Genomic DNA, 20,122 nt, shown 5'->3' with positions numbered 1-20,122 from the left:
ATATATACTCTATTTCATTAGAAATCAAAGGAATGTATAATACAGCTGCAGTGAGGTACCATTTTTCATTTATCGAGTTGGAAAATATATTTTTAAATGGACATTTAATCGACAGTGCTTATGAGTTTACCCTGACATAGGCACACTCATGTATGGTAAGTGGAAGTGTAGATTGATAAAACTTTTTTGAAAAACAATTTGGCAATATAGTTTTGCCTTTTTACTGTATAATTTCATTTCCATATCTGCTTTAAGAAAATAATCAAAGCTGCAAATAAAACTTATGAAAAGTTGCTTATTGTAGTATTATGATATAAGAAACATAGGTTTCTAAGAATAGAGGGCTATTTAATAAACTTTGGTACAGCCATATGCTATGGATGTACCATAGAAAAAAGATAGGAAGAAAATTTACCAGAAAGTTAACAGTTCTTAGATTGTTATATTTTAAAATAAGCATATATTACTTACATAATCAGAGCAAGAGGTAAACAATAGATGTTTTTTAAGAGGATTAAAATTGCATTTTAAAATTTTGACCCTTTTGACATAGTCCCTGAGTATCAATTTTTGGTTAGTGTTTAGCCTAGCACTTTACATACCAATGCTGAGAAATACTTCTGTGCTTTCCTGGGAAACTTCTTTCTGTGTATTTCTAAGTTCTGTGGATTCTCTCTTAATGCTGATTTTAAATTAGTATGTTAGAATTAATGTATATTCCCTTATTAGTAATGTAGAAAAACAGGGGTGCCTGGGTGGCTAGTGGGTTCAGTGTCTGACCAGCTCAGGTGATGATCTCATGGTTCGTGGGTTCAAGCCCATGTTGGGCTCTCTGCTGTTGGCACAGAGTCTGCTTTGGATCCTCTGTCCTCCTCTCTCTGCCCCAGCGTGTGCTTGCTCACTTTCTCTTTCTCAAAAATAAACATTAAAAAGAAGAAATGTAGAAAAACAAATTTTTAATAGAAGGGAAAATTCCTACATTATTAGTATCTTGGACCATAGATAATGGTTGGTCCAATTTTGTTTCAATAATTAAATCATAAAATTTGACAAGAATTTTTCTTTACCTTTCTTTTTCTCTTGCAGCCATTTGTCTATTTCTGTTGCTGTTTGTTAGTTACTTGTCCCCCAAATTCATGTTGCGTTCTACCACATATGTCCTTCCATGTTCTTACAATAATCTATAAACACATCTCTCTCTCTCTCTCTCTCTCTCATTCTCTCTTTCCAATACACACATACACACTCTATACCTACGCACATATATATATGAGAGATTTGTGATTGTTTTATAAAATTGTGATATAATACAGTGTTGGCTTCTTTTTTAGCCATTCAGAAGTTACTTCAGTCATGGAATGATCTCCAGCCATATAACTGAAAACAGGTAGGTTTCTTGGGGAAGAAAGGTGAATGATGTTAGAGAAATGGGGTTTAACAAGGCAAGTGGATGTGAGGGAGCATCTAAGTCCAGAAGGTAGAGTCAGGAAAATATAGACTGACTTTTGTCATCATAGGTTAAGAAATGCATACTCTGAAAAATCGTCCATTTCACTGCTTTTGTGTATATGTGTGTATATGTATGTATGTGTGTGTGTGTGTATGTATATATCTATATTAATATAGATTTATAGCAAACTAGTTTTTAAAACATTGTAGCTTGCTGAAATCTTAAGAAAGGAATTTTATATTCCATCCCTACCCCAGGAAAGCTAGGAAGTAGGATGTCCATGGGCTGGGCAGGGATCCTCATTTGTGGAGAGTAAAAGGGCTCTGGCAATAAAGGTCCAGCCCCAGGAAGACAAGAGAGTATCAGGGTTGCTGCATTTTGTTTTCTTGTGGTTTTTCCTTTAGCACCTCTCTTTGTCATGGTAATCCGGAGGGCCCAGCCTGGGATGGGATCAAAGTAGATCAAAGTAGAATTTTCCTCTCTTTTATTTCCTAATTCCAATCCAATGTGAAATGAGACAGATTACACTGGTTGAGGAGTCACTTAACTTGAATTAAGCTTCAGAAGAAAAATCAGTTATGTTTACTTTTAAGAGCCCCTGTTTGCCTGAAGCTTAAGGAGGTATCTTTAAGAATAATACAAAGAAATGTAAACACTTTTCCACGTGACACACACTAAGGGCAATTTAAGGAAAGGATCAGGGATAAAGGAAACTGTCTTAATCTGTTTTAGCTACCATGACAAAAATTCCATAAACTGGGTGGTTTATAAACAAAAAAAATTTATTTCCCACAGTTTGGAGGCTAGGAAGTCCAAGATCATGGCACTGTGAGATCCAGTGTCTGATGAAGGCCTGCTTCCTCATTTCACTGTAAACTCACATGGCAGAAAGGGCAAGGGATCTCTCAGACCTCTTTTATAAGAGCCTTTTTTATAATACCATTCATGTGGGATCTGCCCTTATGGCTTAATCACCTCCCAAAGGCTATACCTCCTAATACCATCGCTTTGGGGGTTAGGATTTTAACCTATGAATTTTGTGGGGATACATTCAATACATAGCAGAAACTATTTTTTAAAAATAGCCTTGGGGGCGCCTGGGTGGCTCAGTCAGTTAAGTGTCCCACAGTTCGGCTTAGGTAATGATCTCATGGTTCGTGAGTTCGAGCCCCAGGTCAGGCTCTGTGCTGACAGCTCAGAGCCTGGAGCCTGCTTCGGATTCTGTGTCTCCCTCTATCTCTCTGCCCCTCCCCCACCTCAAAAATAAATAAACATTAAAAAAAAATAATAAAAGAAAATAAAAATACCCTTTAGTCACTGACTGTTGTTGAGAACATATGACATATTAAACAAGAGAAACATGGTTAAAAAGTAAACCAGCCATGGGGATGCCCAGCTGGCTCAGTTGGTAGAGCATGGTCATGATTTTGAGCCCCAAGTTGGGCATAGAGATTACATTTTTAAAAAATTAAAATTCAAGGGGCGCCTGGGTGGCGCAGTCGGTTAAGCGTCCGACTTCAGCCAGGTCACGATCTCACGGTCCGTGAGTTCGAGCCCCGCGTCGGCTCTGGGCTGATGGCTCAGAGCCTGGAGCCTGTTTCCGATTCTGTGTCTCCCTCTCTCTCTGCCCCTCCCCCGTTCATGCTCTGTCTCTCTCTGTCCCAAAAATAAATAAACGTTGAAAAAAATAAATTTTAAAAAAAAAATTAAAATTCAAAAATAAACTAGTCATGGTCTTTGCCCTCATGGAGTGAGTATATAGTGTGGTGGAGAAATAAGACCTTAATCAAGCAACCTCACAAAAAAATAAAATTACAAACTCTGGTGCCATGAAGGAAAAAAGAACTTGGTACTGTGAAGACCATAGCTGGGAGCATGGACTCCTCTGGGAGGAAATCTGAATGATGAGCAAAGATAATTAAGGGAGGGGCTCCTGGGTTGGCTGTCAGTGGAGCGTGTGACTCTTCATCTTGGGGTTGTGGATTCAAGCCCCACATGAGGTGTAGAGATTACTTTAAAGTAAAATCTTTAAAAAAAAAAAAAAAAAGGGGGAGAAAAGCACCCTGAGATGAGAACATAAGAAACATAAAAGAGGATGAGTTTGGTGGGACATAGAAGTTGGAGGAGAGTGGCCTTTCGTGGAGCCAAAGAAGTTGAATGTAGATCATCTTTCACCATGTGAAAGATTTCAGTCCTCCTGAAAATAACATAAAGGCATTACAGTCTTTGCATGTATAAAAAGTTGTGCTCTCTGCATTGTGGAGAAGAGACTGTAGGAGAGCGAGAGTGGAAGCAGGGTAGCTGTGCGGAAGCATTCTAGTTGTCTAGGGAGGAAATGATGGCAGCATGGACGAGGCTTGTAACCGTGTGGATTGAGGGAAATGGACAACTAGTGAGTTGATTGATTGGATTTAGAGGGTTAGGGGCAGAAGAAGTTAAGGAGGCCTAAGGGGGCCTCTCAGGTCTGGCTCACTCCTTGGGTGGATACTGATTCCAGGGGAACAAGTATAGTGGGGTAGATCATGAAAAGGGAGAGGAGAGGCAGATAGCTGAAAGTAAAACCCTAGGAATATTCTGAGGCACATAGAAGAGGAGAATGGCTGATGAAGGAGACTGAGAAGCAACAGCTTTTGCAGGGAAAGGGTGTCCGGTGCTTCTGAGAGACCAAGGAGGGGCAGGCTGAAGGCTGCCTAGTGGATTGGCTATTTGCTACGTGAAAGTCATTTGGTGACTTTTGCAAGAGTAATTTGAGTGAAATGACTGAGGGGGTCAGTTGAAGTGGGCTGAGAAAAAAGAAAGTAACAGCAACAACAACCAACAAAAAAAACACAAAAAGACAAGTCTAACCAAGAGAGGAGACGGAAGAAGGGGACACATGCAAGTCAGATGGATGTGGTAGTGAGGACATTCGTAGCCCTACTCTCCTCTTCCCATCCTAAAAGCTACTCCAAATAGTTAATGCCTCTGTTGTCTGCCTACAGTCTATCACAACTGCTATCATCCTTTAAAATTTCTGTTTCCACTAAAATGCTATTGTGTGAAACTGGATTCTTGCTCCATCTCTGCACCATGGACAGCAGACTTACAGAACTTTCTCCTTAAGAAGTAGGACAAGCTGAAAATATAAACCTGGCTTGGATTTAGTTATGTCCCTAAATGATCTCTATGGGTCAGTAGGAGGAGTCAGAGACATCTGGCATCCATTCCCACCCAGTAGGGAGTGTTAGGGGGGCTGTATTGACCACTTTGCTCAGACCGCAGGACACCACTCTGAAAACCCCAAGAACCCACTCACTGGGAAATTGTCCTGGCCAGGAATCTCTTTTCTAATCACATTTCTGGTTTGCCACTCTAGCCCTAATAGGCAGCCATTCGTTCTCTTTGGTAATCACTCCACACGAGAAAACCTGAACGCTGGCAACTTTAACTTCCCTTCTGAAGGGCACCTGGTACGCAGCACTGGTCCCAGTGGGAGCTTTGCCAAACACATGGTGAGTGGCTTGACTACCTGGTGTTTAATTGGTTTTATTATTAAATAGGAAAGAGGGGAAGTTAAGGGTAACCTTTCTGGTTAGTGTATTGATTTAACCTTGAACTTGAAGTTGTTTTGGAGTGAAGTGACTGCAAACTGACTGTATTTATAGAAGTACTAGGTATAATTTGAAAACATCATAGTTAATTTTTAAATATTTGAAGGAAAAAGGTTAAAAAAATACTTCCACAAACCAAACTCTTTAAGTTGTCATAGTAGTATTGTCAGTAGAATAAGAATTTTAAATTAACTTGGAAATAGAGTCATCAAAGCCTAAGTTTGTTTTGTCTTAACTGTTACATTTCAGGACATAAACCTTGAGGGTCACTGTTCTTGTATTGAGGGTGCCAGGGAGAAGACTTTTGCATTTGGTGGTAAATTGTCTACTATGTTCTTTTAAAGGAAACATTAGACTGAAATGTGAGACTCTAGTGATTGTAAAAGTCCATGGAATTTTGATTATTTTCAGAATGTTCCTGACAATCAGGAAAGCTGGGGAGGTAGGTACTATTGTTTAGTTTTGACTGGAGAACATGAGACCTAGTCTCTCTGGACTGAAACCTCAAATCTGCCTCCAAGCCAGTCAGGAACATAGGGCTGCTCGAATAGATATGCTGTCAGGATCTTACTGCCCTGTAATGGGAGGGCTCAGGCCTCATTTCAACCTCCCCCCACCCAGAGTACCCTTGGAATATACAGAAAATGCCAAATGGCATAGGCTTCTTTGTGTAATCTTATTTGTTGACTCTACATGTTAAATTAAAACTTAAGGAGACTAGCTGATTTCTGCCTCTGGGAAGATGGAGTAGACCTACTTCTTCCTATTCCTTCTGCTAAGTACAACTAAAAACCCTGGACACTATATATAAAAGAAACATAGGAAGGTAGAAGAAGTAGGCTGGCTGAGGACCTTAGGACCAAAGGGACAAAATGGCAGTGAGTTTTCTGGGCTTCCTTTTTGCCTATATATCCCAGACTGGATATTGGAAAGCTGACAACCCAGAAATGCCAATAGGCGCAGACCTAGAAAGCCCTAAGTAAAGCCTCTTTTCTCTGGTGGAAGGACTAGGAAGGGGACAGCCTAACAAGGCAGAAAACTTTCAGGGTGCCTGGATGGCTCAGTCAGTTAAGCGTCTTACTTCGGCTCAGGTCATGATCTCGTGGTTTGTGGATTTGAGCCCCGTGTCAAGCTCTGTGCTGACAGCTTGGAGCCTGGAGCCTGCTTCAGATTCTGTGTCTCCCTCTCTCTGCCCCTCCCCCGCTCATGCTCGCACGCACGCTCTCTCTCTTTCTCTCTCAAAAAATAATAAACATTCAAAAAATTAAAAAAAATTTTTAGATAACAGCTATTCTATTCCTGCCAAACCCCTCAGAAAATATTTCCATCTACCCCTGCCAACAAGAGCTGAGTGAAGAGCCTAGATATCCACCCTTGCCAGGCTGTAACAGGGCACCATTACCTTACCCCCACCCCTGTCAGTATTAGAGAAGGCCCAGTAGGGGGCCATGACTTTCATCCCCACTGGGCACCAGTGTACCCTCCCTCCCCCTGCAGTATCAGTGGAGACAGGGGAGTCTTGGATGTACACCACTATCCAGCAGTAACGAGGTGTTCTTCCTTGGGGTGGTATCATTGGAGGCCAGTGGAGAGTCAGGACTTCCACCACCACTCAGCTATAACAAGGCCATCACTTACCCATAGTGTCTATGACTCTCCCAAGCCAGGGTGGTGTCACTAGAGGCATACTGGGGAACCTAAACTCCTATTCTGCCCAGCAGTAACAAGGAGCATGCGCTCTCGAGCGTGCGCATACACACACACACACACACACACACACACACACACACACACTCTGGGTGTCAGTAGAGTCTGTGTGGAGAACCTGGACTTAATGCTCCTACCAGGCGGTAACAAAGCAATGTGCTCCCCTATTCACCCACAGAAGCAGTGTCAAAGAAGGGCTACTAAAGTGCAAGATTTCAGTAAGATCCAGGGCAGACTTCCACTTTCGGTGCTAACACATAAAGAGCTTAGAAATCATCTCTCCCATCCTTACAAGAAAAAAGCTAAAAAACCTAAAACCAACAACTTTTCTTGGGCTCATCAAAGAACTGAGGTCTCAAGGCAAATACACTCCAAGATCTAGAGGGGTGAGTCGAGAGAGTCACAGCCAATGTCTGCTCACCTGGAGCAGAAGCCACATGTAAATAACAATTTTGATGAACTCCTGGAGGCTGCATATGGACTAGAGTGAGAGAGGAAGACTCCTGCAGAATGTAGGGAGGGCCACACACACCTGTGGGTTTAATTCTTTCTGTACACCTACAACTGCTCTTCAAAACAATCTATTAAGTTTTTTTTAATTTTCCAAGTTCTTTGTAGAACTTTGTATAATAATTGGGGATCTTTATTTTATAAACTCAGAAACTTAATGAGGTCAAGGAACTTATATGAGATTTGGCCCTGGAATGGAGGTGGGGGGTCTGAGATTATGACCTTTCATCTTCATCTCTTTTTCAGTGTAACATACTTACCCTTTCCACTTCTGTGCCATTTATGAATAATTTACAGATTAATCAGTGACAGGTATAACATGCAAATCCAGATTATCTGAGTAGTTGTACATTATATATGTAAATTCTCTTGTACTGATTTCTTTTAATGTATCAGTAAATTAGATGTGAAATTTACTTATACAAATTTATGATATAATCTCAGGAAGCTGGTTTGAAACACATGGCATCTTTAATTTTTTTTTTCAACATTTATTTATTTTGGGGACAGAGAGAGACAGAGCATGAACGGGGGAGGGGCAGAGAGAGAGGGAGACCCAGAATCAGAAACAGGCTCCAGGCTCTGAGCACATGGCATCTTTAAAAAAAAAACTTGAGTTAGGAGAAATTTGGAGTCTAGGGAACATGTTTTATTGAGGAAGTATGTCCATTAACCAACAATTAGAAATATGTACATGCATTTTTATTTAGGATCATGGCAATATTGATCATGTTCATGATGGTGAATTACAGAGTAGTCATAACAAGTCCTTAATACAAATCTTTGGATTCACGGTGTTCACAATATTACAGAAAAAATGCCATGCATTCTCTTGTGACTTCCTTAAACATTGGAGTAGAAGGAATATTTGTGTCACATTTAGCTATTTTTTTTAATATATTGTGCTAATTTCTTTTCCTTTAGCTCCTATAGTAGCATTTTTTTGTTGTTGTTTTATACCTGATATCCTGGGAACCCTGATGAGATGCTGGATTTTCACAAGAGAAAAGGACATCTTTATCTACTTTTGTATAAATGAACTAAACAAAGAAGAATAAGAATTTTTAAATCTAGGAAACTTATTTTCTTTTCTCCAAGGCCTGTGTATAGAGATGAAATACAAATGAAGATGGGGACCTGGGGAGCACCCTCTTTGAATTTATAGCTCCCCCACACATCTGCCTGTCATGTTGGCCAAGGTCCTCACTGTAAAAGTTCTAGACTATTAATGGAAGTCAAAATCCAAGCATATTTCCTCTTTTCCTTCTAAGATGTGAATTCATTAGCATCATGGGCTGACCCGACAGCAACCTCACAATGTAGCCAAGGTTAAAAACACACACACACACACACACACACACACACACACACACACACACACAAAATACCATTGGAAAAACAACAGCTAAACGTGACCTTTTCCTCTGTGCCTTTAAAAAATAATAAATCAGCTGTTGGTGAAATAAAATTGATTTCCATTAACTATACACTTTTCACTTCTCTAACAGTACACACCTAAGTCCCTGCTCCTTTTTTACTCTTACTTTTTTCTGACATCCAGGTAGTACAGTGCGTCTCACCGAAGGGGCCCCTTGCCTGTTCAAGAACATACTTTTTTGGAGCTACCCACGTTCCTTACTTGGGTAAGTTCTTGTAAGTTATCATCTCATCAACTTACCTAATGAATACTTTCTCCCATGAACTAGATAAAAGTGGACTCACACTTTACTGCTTTCCTCAGGAGCTTAGGATACCCACTTTGTCAGCCTCCAACTCCCTCTCTGATTCCAGAAGGAGAGTTGATGTGCCTAACACATTTCTCAAAGAATGTATATCAGGAAGAACAGTTATCAGCTCAGGATGTATATAGTCTAACCATATGTGAGACCATGTGCTCAGTGTCAGAGGGAAGGCAAAGATGAGTAAGTCCTAGTAGGGGATAGCAGGAGGTGTGGGCTACAGTGGGACTTTGGATGACTCAGCCAGATGCCTGCTGTTCTGTGAGGAAGGACCATGGTAGAAGGCTACCTGTGGACTGGGAACATTCACAGGAGCAAGTGTTCCATGCTGCAGGGCCATCCAGAAAGGTTAGACCCACTAGAGCTGCTCTCCTTGCTAGGGTAACTAGAAGTTGCAGACATCCAAAGAGGTATAGAGAAGAACCTCTAGAATGAATGAGGATCTCAGCACTGTTCCACAGAGGGTATAGCAGAAACCAGGTTTTTACCTGGGTGTTACCATATAAGCCAGAAGATTCTGAAAGAAGCATGATAATTAAGGGTCAGCTAATTAAGGAAACAATAAAAGAGTCAGAACTGAGCCTACTTAATTATACCTCCTAATTAAAAAAATTAAAAACAAAGGCAAAAACATTCCAGAGCCTGAAATTCCCCATGTCTTCTCTGGTGTTTAGTGGTGACAAAATCAGCGTCAGGAGTGAAGGACTAGGAGGATACCGGGCGAAGCTGGGTTTCTCTCTTGTGTGTGCTTGTACTGTATTTAACCCAAAAGAAAAAAAAATGTAATTCTTGACATCTTCAAATTATGAAATTGTAGTCTCCTTGTGAAATGTTTGCATGTCTTGTGATCTTGTCACACTTAATTCATGGTTCTCTTTTCACAGGTGATGAGAGTAAGCTGCCCAAGAAAACTGAACAAATGTAAGTCTTCATTTCTATCTTCTTTTTTCTTTTTTTTTAATTTTTATTTATTTTTGAGAGAGAGAGATACAGAGCAAGTGGAGGAGGGGCAGAGGGAAAGGGAGACAGAATCCCAAGCAAGCCTCACGCTGCCAGTGCAGAGCCCGATGCAGGGCTTGAACTCACAAACCGTGAGATCATGACCCGAGCCAAAATCAAGAGTCGGACACCCAACCAACTGAGCCACCCAAGTGTCCCTCTGTCTTATTTTTTCTTTCTCAAAGTTGAGTTACTCTGAAGAAGTGGCTGTCCCACTTTGAGATCAGCAATGGGTGGGAGTGAGCAGAGTGAAGTAGTGAGCAGAGCTTTAGTTCCCAGCCCCTGTCCCTCAGCATGGAGTCCTGCTGTCTTTGATATGTGCTCCTCTCTCCAGAACTCAGAGACTTCCTCTCTGCACACCCATGCATTTCAATGGCCTGACTCTTCTATGTCTTCTACATAGTACATTTTTTATCAGAGGCTTTCCCACAAATAAAACATCCTAAAATGCATTGGGAGAATCTGTGAAACCCCATCTGGTCTGAGCAGTGTTTCCTTTGGAGTTGACTCTCAGGCTTAGGGATCAGAGCTAGGATCTGAACTTAGGCTCTGCAACTTTAGAAAGGTCCTAGTGTTAACTTCTCTCCCCCCACATATAACAGGAAACCGAAGATAAGAAATAAACTCATTAATGTTTGTGTTATTCTTCTTGGGCTACCATAACAAAATATCAGAGATTGGGTCGCTTAAACAGCAGAAATGTATTTTCTCACAGTTCTGGAGGCTAAATGTCCAAGTTCTAGGTCCAGCAGTGTTGGTCTCTGGTGAGGCCATTCTCCTTGAGTTGCAGACCACCACTTTTTGCTGTGTCTTTACCTGGCCTGTCCTCTGTGCTCTAGTGGAGAAACAGAAGTCTTTGATGTCTCTTCCTCTTCTTATAAGGATACCAGTCCTACTGGATTAGTGCTCTACTCTTATGATCTCATTTAACTCTAATGACCTTCTTAAAGTTCCTATCTCCAAATACAATCACATTGAGGGTTAGAGCTTCAATATGAATTTTAGAAGGAAACAATTCAATCCATAACAATGCTGGAACTATTGAATTCCAAAAAGGAATTTTCCTTTAAAAATACAAACATAATAGAGTTCTGTTATTACCTAGTTAAATATTCCAACATAAACTACTATGGTCTAGACAAGTGCTTCCCAAAGGCCAATAGTGACAGGCCACAGAGAATCATCTAAGGATCTTTTTATAAATATATGATCCTCAGGCTATAGTAGTTCCCAGAATTACCCCTACCCCTCTGGGGTAGGAAACACTAAACTGTATTGGAAAAAATATAATGTGAGGAATATAGTCAGACTACAGAAAATTTGGAAAACTGAAAAGAAAGTAAGGAAAATAAGATCGGCTATAATTCCTCCTCTTTGGCACTACCCTTTAATATCTTACTGTGTATCTTTCTGGGTTTTTAAAAATTCTACATTTAGGTTTTGTATAGTGGTAATTACTGTGTGTGAAGTTTTTTATTTTTTATTTTATTTTTTGTTTTGTTTTTAAGAGAGAGTAAGAGCAGGGGGAGGGGCAGAAAGAGAGGGAGAGGAAGAGAATCCCAAGCAGACTCCACAATATGAGCACAAAGCCCGATGCGGGGCTCAAACTCACAAACCATGAGATCATGACCTGAACCAAAATCAAGAAGACACTCAACTGACTGAGCCACTCAGGCACCCCAATGTGTGTGCAGTTTAAAAAAAATTTTTTTATGTTTGTTTATTCTTTAAGAGCTGGGGGGAGAGAGAGAGAGAGAGAGAGAGAGAGCATGAGCAGGAGAGGGGCAGAGAGAGGGAGACACATAAACTGAAACAGGCTCCAGGCTCTGAGCTGTCAGCACAGAGCCTGACACGGGGCTCAAACTCACGAATGTTGAGACGATGACCTGAGCCGAAGTCAGATGCCCAATAGACCGAGCCACCCAGGAGCCCCTGTGCAGTTTTTAAATGTGTGGATTTTCTGCACTTTAGCAGCAAGTCAACTGCGTTCTCATACGTTGATGGGTATATATAGTCTTGCTTTGTATCTGCTGATACTTTTATGCCACTGTGCTTAGCCACTGGATCTTCATTCTGGATCTTTGGCGTTTTTCCTAAACAGGGTACATTGGTACCCTGTTTCAGGGACTGGTATTGAGGGGTGCATGGGCCCATATCAGGAGACTTACTGAATCACAGAGCTGGTAGAACTTGGGCCTTGTGGCGTCCTAGGGAAGGCAACAGCAGTGCCATCTAGGCATGGAGCACACTCTTCCCTTGTCATGAATCTCGGGCCTCCCATTCAGGCCATTTTGAGTCCATAACCAGGTACCTTTGCATTCAGCTCTTATCTGAGGGTCTGTATAGGAGAAGGCCAAGAGTGGGGAGACCTGAACAGTGTTGGTACTGAATGATGTCTGAATCAAGCTGGGTGGGGAAAGGAGGAAGACATATATATGTCTTTGGAGTTGGTGTTTAGGTGTGGAGGATTGTGGTTTTACCTGGAAGTGGCCAAGCTCATTGTCAGTGTCCCTGCCAGGCCTACTTCATACCAGGATGGACCCCTCTCTCATGGCCTGGCCAACAGTCTTCAGGATATGCTGATTCTTGGAGCTATCATTTTGTTATGTATACTTTTTCTGTCTTTATTTTTTTTTTCTTCTACCCAACTCAAATCCTTTACCTATAATGTGGAGGTGTGGTGCAGGAGCCAAAGAGGAAATTAAAGAAGTTGGCAGTATGACATGGCACAGTAGAAAAGCACCAGGCTGGCATCAGACCTGAATTCAAGTCTGCCATTCGTTTTCTGTTCCATGGACAGCTTATTCCACCTTCAGAGGCCCTACTTGCTTCTTCTGTCCGAGGAGTTAGATCAGATCATTTCTGTGTTCCTTCCTGCTTTCCAATTCCTGTCACCTTCCTTTACCTGTTAAGAGATTCTCAGGCATAAAAATAGACTTTTCTGTAGTAGTCTGAGACAAGGCTTTATCACTTTCTTGGCAGGCGCCTCCTTTGCTTTTCAGGGCCTTGTGAATGAACCCCTTCTGTCTGTAATTATCCTGATAAGATCCTGGATCTCCCTCCCCTAAAGCATGATTCTCAACCAAGGGCAGTTTTACTGCTCCTCTTCCCCCAGTCCTACCCCCGACTCCCAGAGATGGTTGACAGTGCTGGAGACATTTTTGTTTTCCCAACTGGGGTACTACTGGCATCTAATGGATAGAGACCAGGGGTGCTGCTAAACATCCTGTAGTGCACAGGACTGACCCCATGACAAAGAATTATCTGGCCCAAAATACGGAGATTGAAAATTTTTGCTTAAGAGGAACCAGTGTCGGATTTTCTAGGGACCTTCATAGCAGTCCCAGTCTGGCAAAGGAAGAAACCTTCATATAATCACTTTGGGAAAAAAACCTTATAATCACTTTGGGAAGTGAGGAGTCCAAGAGAAAGAACAAGATTGGCGGGCAGGGAGCAGGGAGGCTATAGGAAGAGAATGTTTCCCCTCAGAAACATTCTCTATTCTCTAGAGCAGGTAAGCTACTTGTAAAAGTGGTCTGCAGCTTGGAATTTGAATTTAAGTGGAGCTTATCTTCTCTAGTAATCTCTCTTGCCCCTGAGGTCTCCTACCCTGAGATTCCAGTAACAGCCAGCCCACAGCAGGCCTGGGAGGAGATGACGTGAAGGTGTGGTGTGCTTGGTCCTGGAAAAGCAAAGTCTGTACCATGACACTGAAGGGGCTAGGGAGCCCACAGAGTTCTCTTCTGTTGGATCACAAACAGGGAAGGTTGGTCTTCTGAGCAGAATTAAGAAGAGTTGACTTTTCTGTCATGGTTTAGTAAGAGCAAAGTGTATCTCAGGTATGGGGCACATGGCTTAAAGGTTTAGAAATCATTGAGTTCCGTTTTTGTACTTTTCTCATTCAGTTCCTTAGGGAATGTCATTTATGTGCATGCAGCGTTTATTGAAACCTTATGATGCTGTAGTTAACCCATATTTTTTTGTTCTAAAGTAGGCTCTTGTCCCAGGTGTATGCTGCCGTTATTGAGGCTGTTTTGGCTGGCATTGCATGTTATGCTAAAACTTCCAGTCTAACAAAGGTAATTTAAATACCACGTTTCTCTTTCTTTAGTAGTTATTTCAGTGTAAAACTTCCTATCCATCTGTTTTGGCTTTGGATACCTGGTACTACTCAGTTTTGTGCGAGCTTGGGCCTCGGTGGAGCTGGCACCAGACACAGATGCCTGGAGAGCACTGGGCTTCTGTTGCCTGTGACCGAAGTGTCATTTGTCCTACGAAGGACCACTAATCAGCACTTCTTTGTAGATCTTTGTAGATCTTTGTGTTAAAGAAAATCATTCTGTAGCATAGTGTTTTAATTAATAGCTTTTAAAAAATCCTTTTAAAAGTTAAAAATAAAGAAAAATATAAAGTTAGGTAAGTTTGATTCTTTAATGTTAGGGAGAGAGCATGCAAGTGGGGGAGAGGGACAGAGAGACTGACTCTCAAGCAGGCTCCATGCTCAGTGCAGAGCCGGATGCAGGGCTCGATCCCACAACCCTGGGATCATGACTTGAGATGAAATCAAGAGCCAGACGCTTACCTGACTGAGCCACCCAGGCTCCCCAAGTTTGTTTTGAACTATATAGTGTGATTTCCTATAATTTAGTGTTAAAAAAAAAAAAAACCCTAAAGATTAGAAAATCTGACTTGCCTTTCCTAGACAAGCACATGTGTTCTCGTTCTCTGACCGTTCTCTTCCTTGCTGTTTTGCGGTTAACCTGCCCTGCTGAGTTGGATTCCTATATCTGACCCAGTAAGGAGATGAGAAGAGTCGGCTTGATGCCTCCCAATGCCAATAGGACCTTTCCTGAAGGAAGCCATTTGACATTGGAAAGGTTGTGTATGATGTAGATACCAGAGACACTGTAGCCGTAGTCACCAGCTCCCTGCTATCTTCCCTCCTCACTGAACTTGAATCCCTGGCACAACTTGGGATTTCTCAACTGTTTAGCTGGAAGTTTATGCACTATCAGTTCTCATACCTTTGTTTTTTTAACTGATCTTTTGTGAATCTAGGTATTTGAATATTCTTAGCATCTGACAGAAACTCCAAGGGCAGTAGTCTCTCCCTCAAGGCCAGGGGAGGCGGGGGGGAGAAAACACTTTTCCAGACCTCACAATGGCATCATCTCAGCTGGTTACAGTTCCCAGCAGATCAAGTTCCAGTGCCCATCTGCCTGAATGAAGTGTTTCCTGTGAACCCAGCCCAAGGAAAGCAGGCACCTGTTTCCCTTAACACAATGTTTCCACTTTGATCTATTGATGTATACAAAGCAGTCATGTAGAGGGGAGGGGCACAGTGTTCTCCTGGCCAAATGTTAGAAGGGTACTTCCCATCAGTGATGTGTACTCTTTCCTGCTGTGAAAGCTCATTGTCTCTGTTTTGTGATTGGTTTTACAGGCCAAGGAGGTAGCTGAGCAGACCCTGGGATCCGGGTTAGATTCCTTTGATTTGACACAGTTTAAGGCAGGCCTACGGTAAGCAATGACTGCTATTTTATATAAGGAATTATTTTTAATGTTCATTTTATAAAGACCCTCTTCTCCCTTGTATTTGATATTCCACCTTCTCTTTGAGAAACATTCTAGTAAAATAAGGGGATGTGTGAAGGAGAAACTCAAGATCAGGGCTTTGAGAGGCCAAGGAGCCTAAGATGGAGGAACTGTATGAGAAAGAGTCAGACACATTCCTGATGACCGAAGGGGAGGCAGATCAATACCAGAGGTGTCGGAGACCTGAAGGACCCCGGTTCACAAGTTAGAAAGGTGAAGCTGGGGACATGAGAGGTGAAGCTTGTTGGGTCAAGGTCCCTGGGCACAAGAAGGCAGTCACTGCTTAGAAGAGCCTGGCTCTGGGCCTCCATGCCCTCTCAGGTCATTGACACCCTGAGCCTGGCCCTGCCTCAGGGGCTAGATGCTGTGGGAATTGGGCTTGCTGGCAGTCTAAGCATCACACATCTCCTGGCACATCACAGAGGCTCTCTGTGTGGTCTGTGTCCATAGCAAAACTTTCAAAAACCCACTCCACCTAACCCTCTGAACCATATGAGGACCACTAGGTGCACTTTTTTTGCAAAGGAGACCGAAGACCCCAACATTGGGGAATTTCTTTAAGAACTCTATGGGACGTGCCCTGTGGTGCCTCATCTCTGTACCCCACATTTTCTTACATCTACAGCTCTGGGTAGTGAGAAGGAGTATTGAGAGCAATAAGTCAGTCAATTGATCTAACAAGAGTTCTATCGCTGTAACTCCAGGAGTGGAGGGAAGAGCCAGATCTCTTTGGTGCAAGGCTTAAGGTTCCTTTCCTATGGGTCTTCTGGATCTTGTAGCTCAGGCCCTGAGAGGAAGGGGACAGAGGAAGTTCGTTCCCTTAAGGCCTTGCACTGGCCTGGATTGTCTGTTCCTGGAAGACCTGAGTTTGAGAAAGCACCTTTGCTTTCCAGCTCTGTGACTTTGGGCAAGACAAGGAGCTCTCTGAACATCTGTTTCCTCATGTTCCCACTGTGCTGAAAGACTAGGCATGTAAACGTTAGCTGCTGTTGCATGGGGCTCTTCTGTGTCACCATCAACACAGCTGGCTTATTCATTTTCTCCTTTCCTCAGGGCCTTGCATAGGCCACTCAGCCTCTCCAGGACAGGCTACCTTTCAACCCCAAGGCCTTTTAGCCCCGGGTATACCTCCCAGCTGGAGGAAGGATTGGCAAGGAACGAATACCGGGCAATAGGATAAGCGTCTCCCATGGCCAGCCCTCCATCTGGAGCCCCACTCCCTTCTCTCCACAAGATCACTTTACTGAGTACCCTCACACTACATCAGATTAGCAAACCATCTCCCAAGAGGAACACAGGATTTGGCCTCTGCTTGGGCTCTGAGCAGAGATGGCAGCTTGACCCAAAGGTTGTAAAGAAGAGCAGGATTAGGACAATATGTCACAGCTGTCATAGCTATGGGGCAGGAGGCCGTGGGCCACTAGAGGGTCTTCCCAGTCTGCAATAGACCGTAGTTCTGTCACATGGTTCTCTTGTGCTCTGTCCAAGAGTCAAGGCAGCCCTGAGAATCTGCACAGAGGAAGAGCTATGACGAGTCAGACGCTGGCCCCACACTTGGGAAGGGTGCCATGAGGGCCCAGCACAGGTGCATTGCAGCTGTAGGTGTCTGGGGAGGGCACCAACACTGTGGTCACCAGGAGCAGACTGACTTCTTTTGTTTTGGGCCTACAGCTCCAAGATGACTTTTCATATACATGCTGTGAATAATCACGGAAGGTAAGTGTATGTTTGTGGTGCATACTCATTTGGGGCAAGTTTTAGGAACAAAGAAGAAGAGAGAGGCTGTCTTGTAACTGCTGATGTGGGTGGTCTTCATAGAGTTCCACACCTGGCAACAGCATTATGCCAGGGTTGGGCTTGGGGCTGGCTACACTCATCTGAGACTTTCTGCCCTGAGTGCTTCCCACTGAAGCATTGGGCATGGGGGTAGGAGGTGGACCTACTTCCCTCCAGCAGCCTATGTACTAATTCTACTTACATGCAACCCAGTGCCTTGAAAAAGCCCTGAAAGAAATCTAGGTCTGTGGGTTGCCGCCAAGTTGAGAAAAGAGAACATTGTAAATGTAATATATATCTCTTTCCTCCTCTAGGATTGTGCCTCTGGACAGTGAAGATAGCTTATATTTCGTGAAGACGGTAAGCAGAGCTGTTTTAAGTCAGCTGGCAGAGAATGGCCTCTAGAGGGACATCTGCAAGGGGTGAGATAGGAGGATGTGGGATTCTTGGGCAGTCCGTCCCTTACCTGAGGAAACTGGTCTATTCGCAGGAGCATTTCAGCTGCAGACGGAGTGGGGAGCCTGTGCTTTCTGAGGGTGCCCAGGCAGCTGTGCCAGGCCCACCACATCATACCCCCATGCCTAGGCTCCCAGGGCCCAGAGTCTTAGCTGGAGGCTAGGAGAGACACTTCTTCCTAAGGTTAGGAAGGCTTCCTCTAAGTGACTGTGATTGCTCTGACCTCATATGGAAATGTGAGCAGAGGACAAGCCTGCCTCAATACAGGCTGAGTTTTCAGTGGCTTCTCTGTGTTCCACAGCCTGTGCTGATGCCCTTATTAACAGGGGTCTGTGAAAATAAATAAAAACAAATAGATAACAACAACAACAAAATGGGGCCTAAGCCACCAGTGAAGAGGGTGGTCAGAGCAGAACTTTCGGACCCATGTGCTGGGAGCACACTGATGGGCCATTTGGGTGGTTTACAGATGCAGAAATATAGGTCCCCAGGTCAGCTGACTGGCATGGCCTAGGGGAGCAGTTTCTAGATTAGTTGCTCCTGGTCACAAGCCAAGTCCTCCGTTTATCCCAGTGCATCCTGATGTGTAGATGATCGGCAAGCAACGCCTGAGAGGATAGTGGCCCATCCAGCCAAGAGTCTGGTTGAAATAGATATGGGCACAGATTATGCCTTGAGTCTGTTCTACGGCTACTGCCCAAGCCTTAATTCCAGTGAGCTTTTAGTCACCAGGAACTTGGTGCACAGGTGTGGATGATTCCGTGCAGATGCATGCCCACCACCATCACCAGTGGAAAACAGTCGTGTTATCTAAAGAAAGTAGTATAGGGGCGCCTGGGTGGCGCAGTCGGTTAAGCGTCCGACTTCAGCCAGGTCACGATCTCGAGGTCCGTGAGTTCGAGCCCCGCGTCAGGCTCTGGGCTGATGGCTCAGAGCCTGGAGCCTGTTTCCAATTCTGTGTCTCCCTCTCTGCCCCTCCCCCGTTCATGCTTTGTCTCTCTCTGTCCCAAAAATAAATAAACGTTGAAAAAAAAAATTTAAAAAAAAAAAAAAGTAGTACATGGGGCACCTGGGTGGCTCAGTTGGTTAAACATCTGACTTTGGCTCAGGTCATGATCTCACGATTTATGGGTTCAAGCCCTGCATCGGGCCCTGCGCTGACAGCTCAGAGCCTGGAGCCTGCTTCAGATTCTGTGTCTCCTTCTCTCTGCCCCTCCCCCACTTCTGCTCTGTCTCTGTCTTTCAAAAATTAAAAAATTAAATTAAAAAAAGTAGTACAAGAGGGGTAACTTTAAGGTTGTAATTTCTCTTTTTATAATGTATCTGTTCCCTGTATCTGTCACCATTTCGTATTGATGTTTGTTTAGATTATTAATTGACATAATCAAGAAGCCAGGAAATGCTTTCTGATATTAAGTGATAGTACTTTATCTCCTTGCCAGACGTTAAGCCCTGACTTCTCTACTTAGACTGTTGTGCAGTGCTTTGGAAGGTGCTTTGCACAATAGAAGGTAGTCGGGAGTCCAGTGGAATCATATTATTGTGTTAAGTATGCATTCAGCAGCCGCTAATGAAATAAGAAAGAAGAGAGAAGTTGTTGTTTTCAGTCCAAATCCTGTCCTCCCTTCCAGGCTGAGATGAGGTTCTGCCTTTTAATTTTCTCTCTCCCTTTCCTCAATATCAGAAGCCAAATGTGAAAGTAAGGTATTGGGTATAACCCACAGGATTGTCTTCCTGATTGATCTAGGAACAAAAGTGGTATTCTCATTGCCACTTAAGAGAGACCACATAGCCCAGGAAGGTTTTGTATCTTTAGATGTTTAAAATTCTTTGGAGCAGATTAAGATAAAAAACCCCAGTTGTCAGACCTACTCAGAAAGCTAACTAAAACAGGGGCGCCTGGCTGGCTTAGTGAAGTGTGTGACTCTTGATCTCAGGGTTGTGGATATGAGCCCAGTGTTGAGTGTAAAGATTACTTAAAAATAAATCTTAAAAAAAAAAAAAAAAAAAAGAGGGGCACCTGGGTGGCTCAGTGGGTTGAGCATCCAACTTCAGCTCAGGTCACGATCTCACGTTCCATGAGTTCAAGCCCCGTGTTGGGCTCTGTGCTGATAGCTCAGAGCCTGGAGCTGGCTTCAGATTCTGTGTCTTCCTCCCTCTCTGCCCTTCCCCTTCTCTAGCTCTGTTTCTCTCTCTGTCTCTTTTTAAAAAATAAAATTATTTTAAACAAAAATTTATTTTAAAAAAGAAAAGTTAACTAAACTATAAAAGCCTACCTGTCATTTTTGTACATTCTTTTT

General features: G+C 43.1%; 1 protein-coding gene across 1 annotated transcript in view; it reads left to right on the top strand.

Annotated features, from left to right (window-relative positions):
* Positions 1-20,122, top strand: part of DNAAF9 (dynein axonemal assembly factor 9) — a 126,579-nt gene that overhangs the window by 40,842 nt on the left and 65,615 nt on the right. The window contains exons 10-17 of the mRNA XM_040446812.1: positions 1,332-1,387; positions 4,806-4,941; positions 8,819-8,900; positions 9,881-9,917; positions 13,987-14,074; positions 15,439-15,515; positions 17,262-17,306; positions 17,681-17,726. Of these exons, the coding sequence (XP_040302746.1) occupies positions 1,332-1,387; positions 4,806-4,941; positions 8,819-8,900; positions 9,881-9,917; positions 13,987-14,074; positions 15,439-15,515; positions 17,262-17,306; positions 17,681-17,726 (567 nt within the window). The remainder of the gene's footprint in view (positions 1-1,331; positions 1,388-4,805; positions 4,942-8,818; positions 8,901-9,880; positions 9,918-13,986; positions 14,075-15,438; positions 15,516-17,261; positions 17,307-17,680; positions 17,727-20,122) is intronic.

The sequence above is a fragment of the Herpailurus yagouaroundi genome, unplaced genomic scaffold (assembly GCF_014898765.1).
Source record: "Herpailurus yagouaroundi ecotype Mexico unplaced genomic scaffold, PumYag 196, whole genome shotgun sequence".
NCBI lineage: Eukaryota > Metazoa > Chordata > Mammalia > Carnivora > Felidae > Herpailurus > Herpailurus yagouaroundi.
Note: the sequence above shows the minus strand (reverse complement) of the source record. Positions and strands in the feature narration are given on the sequence as shown.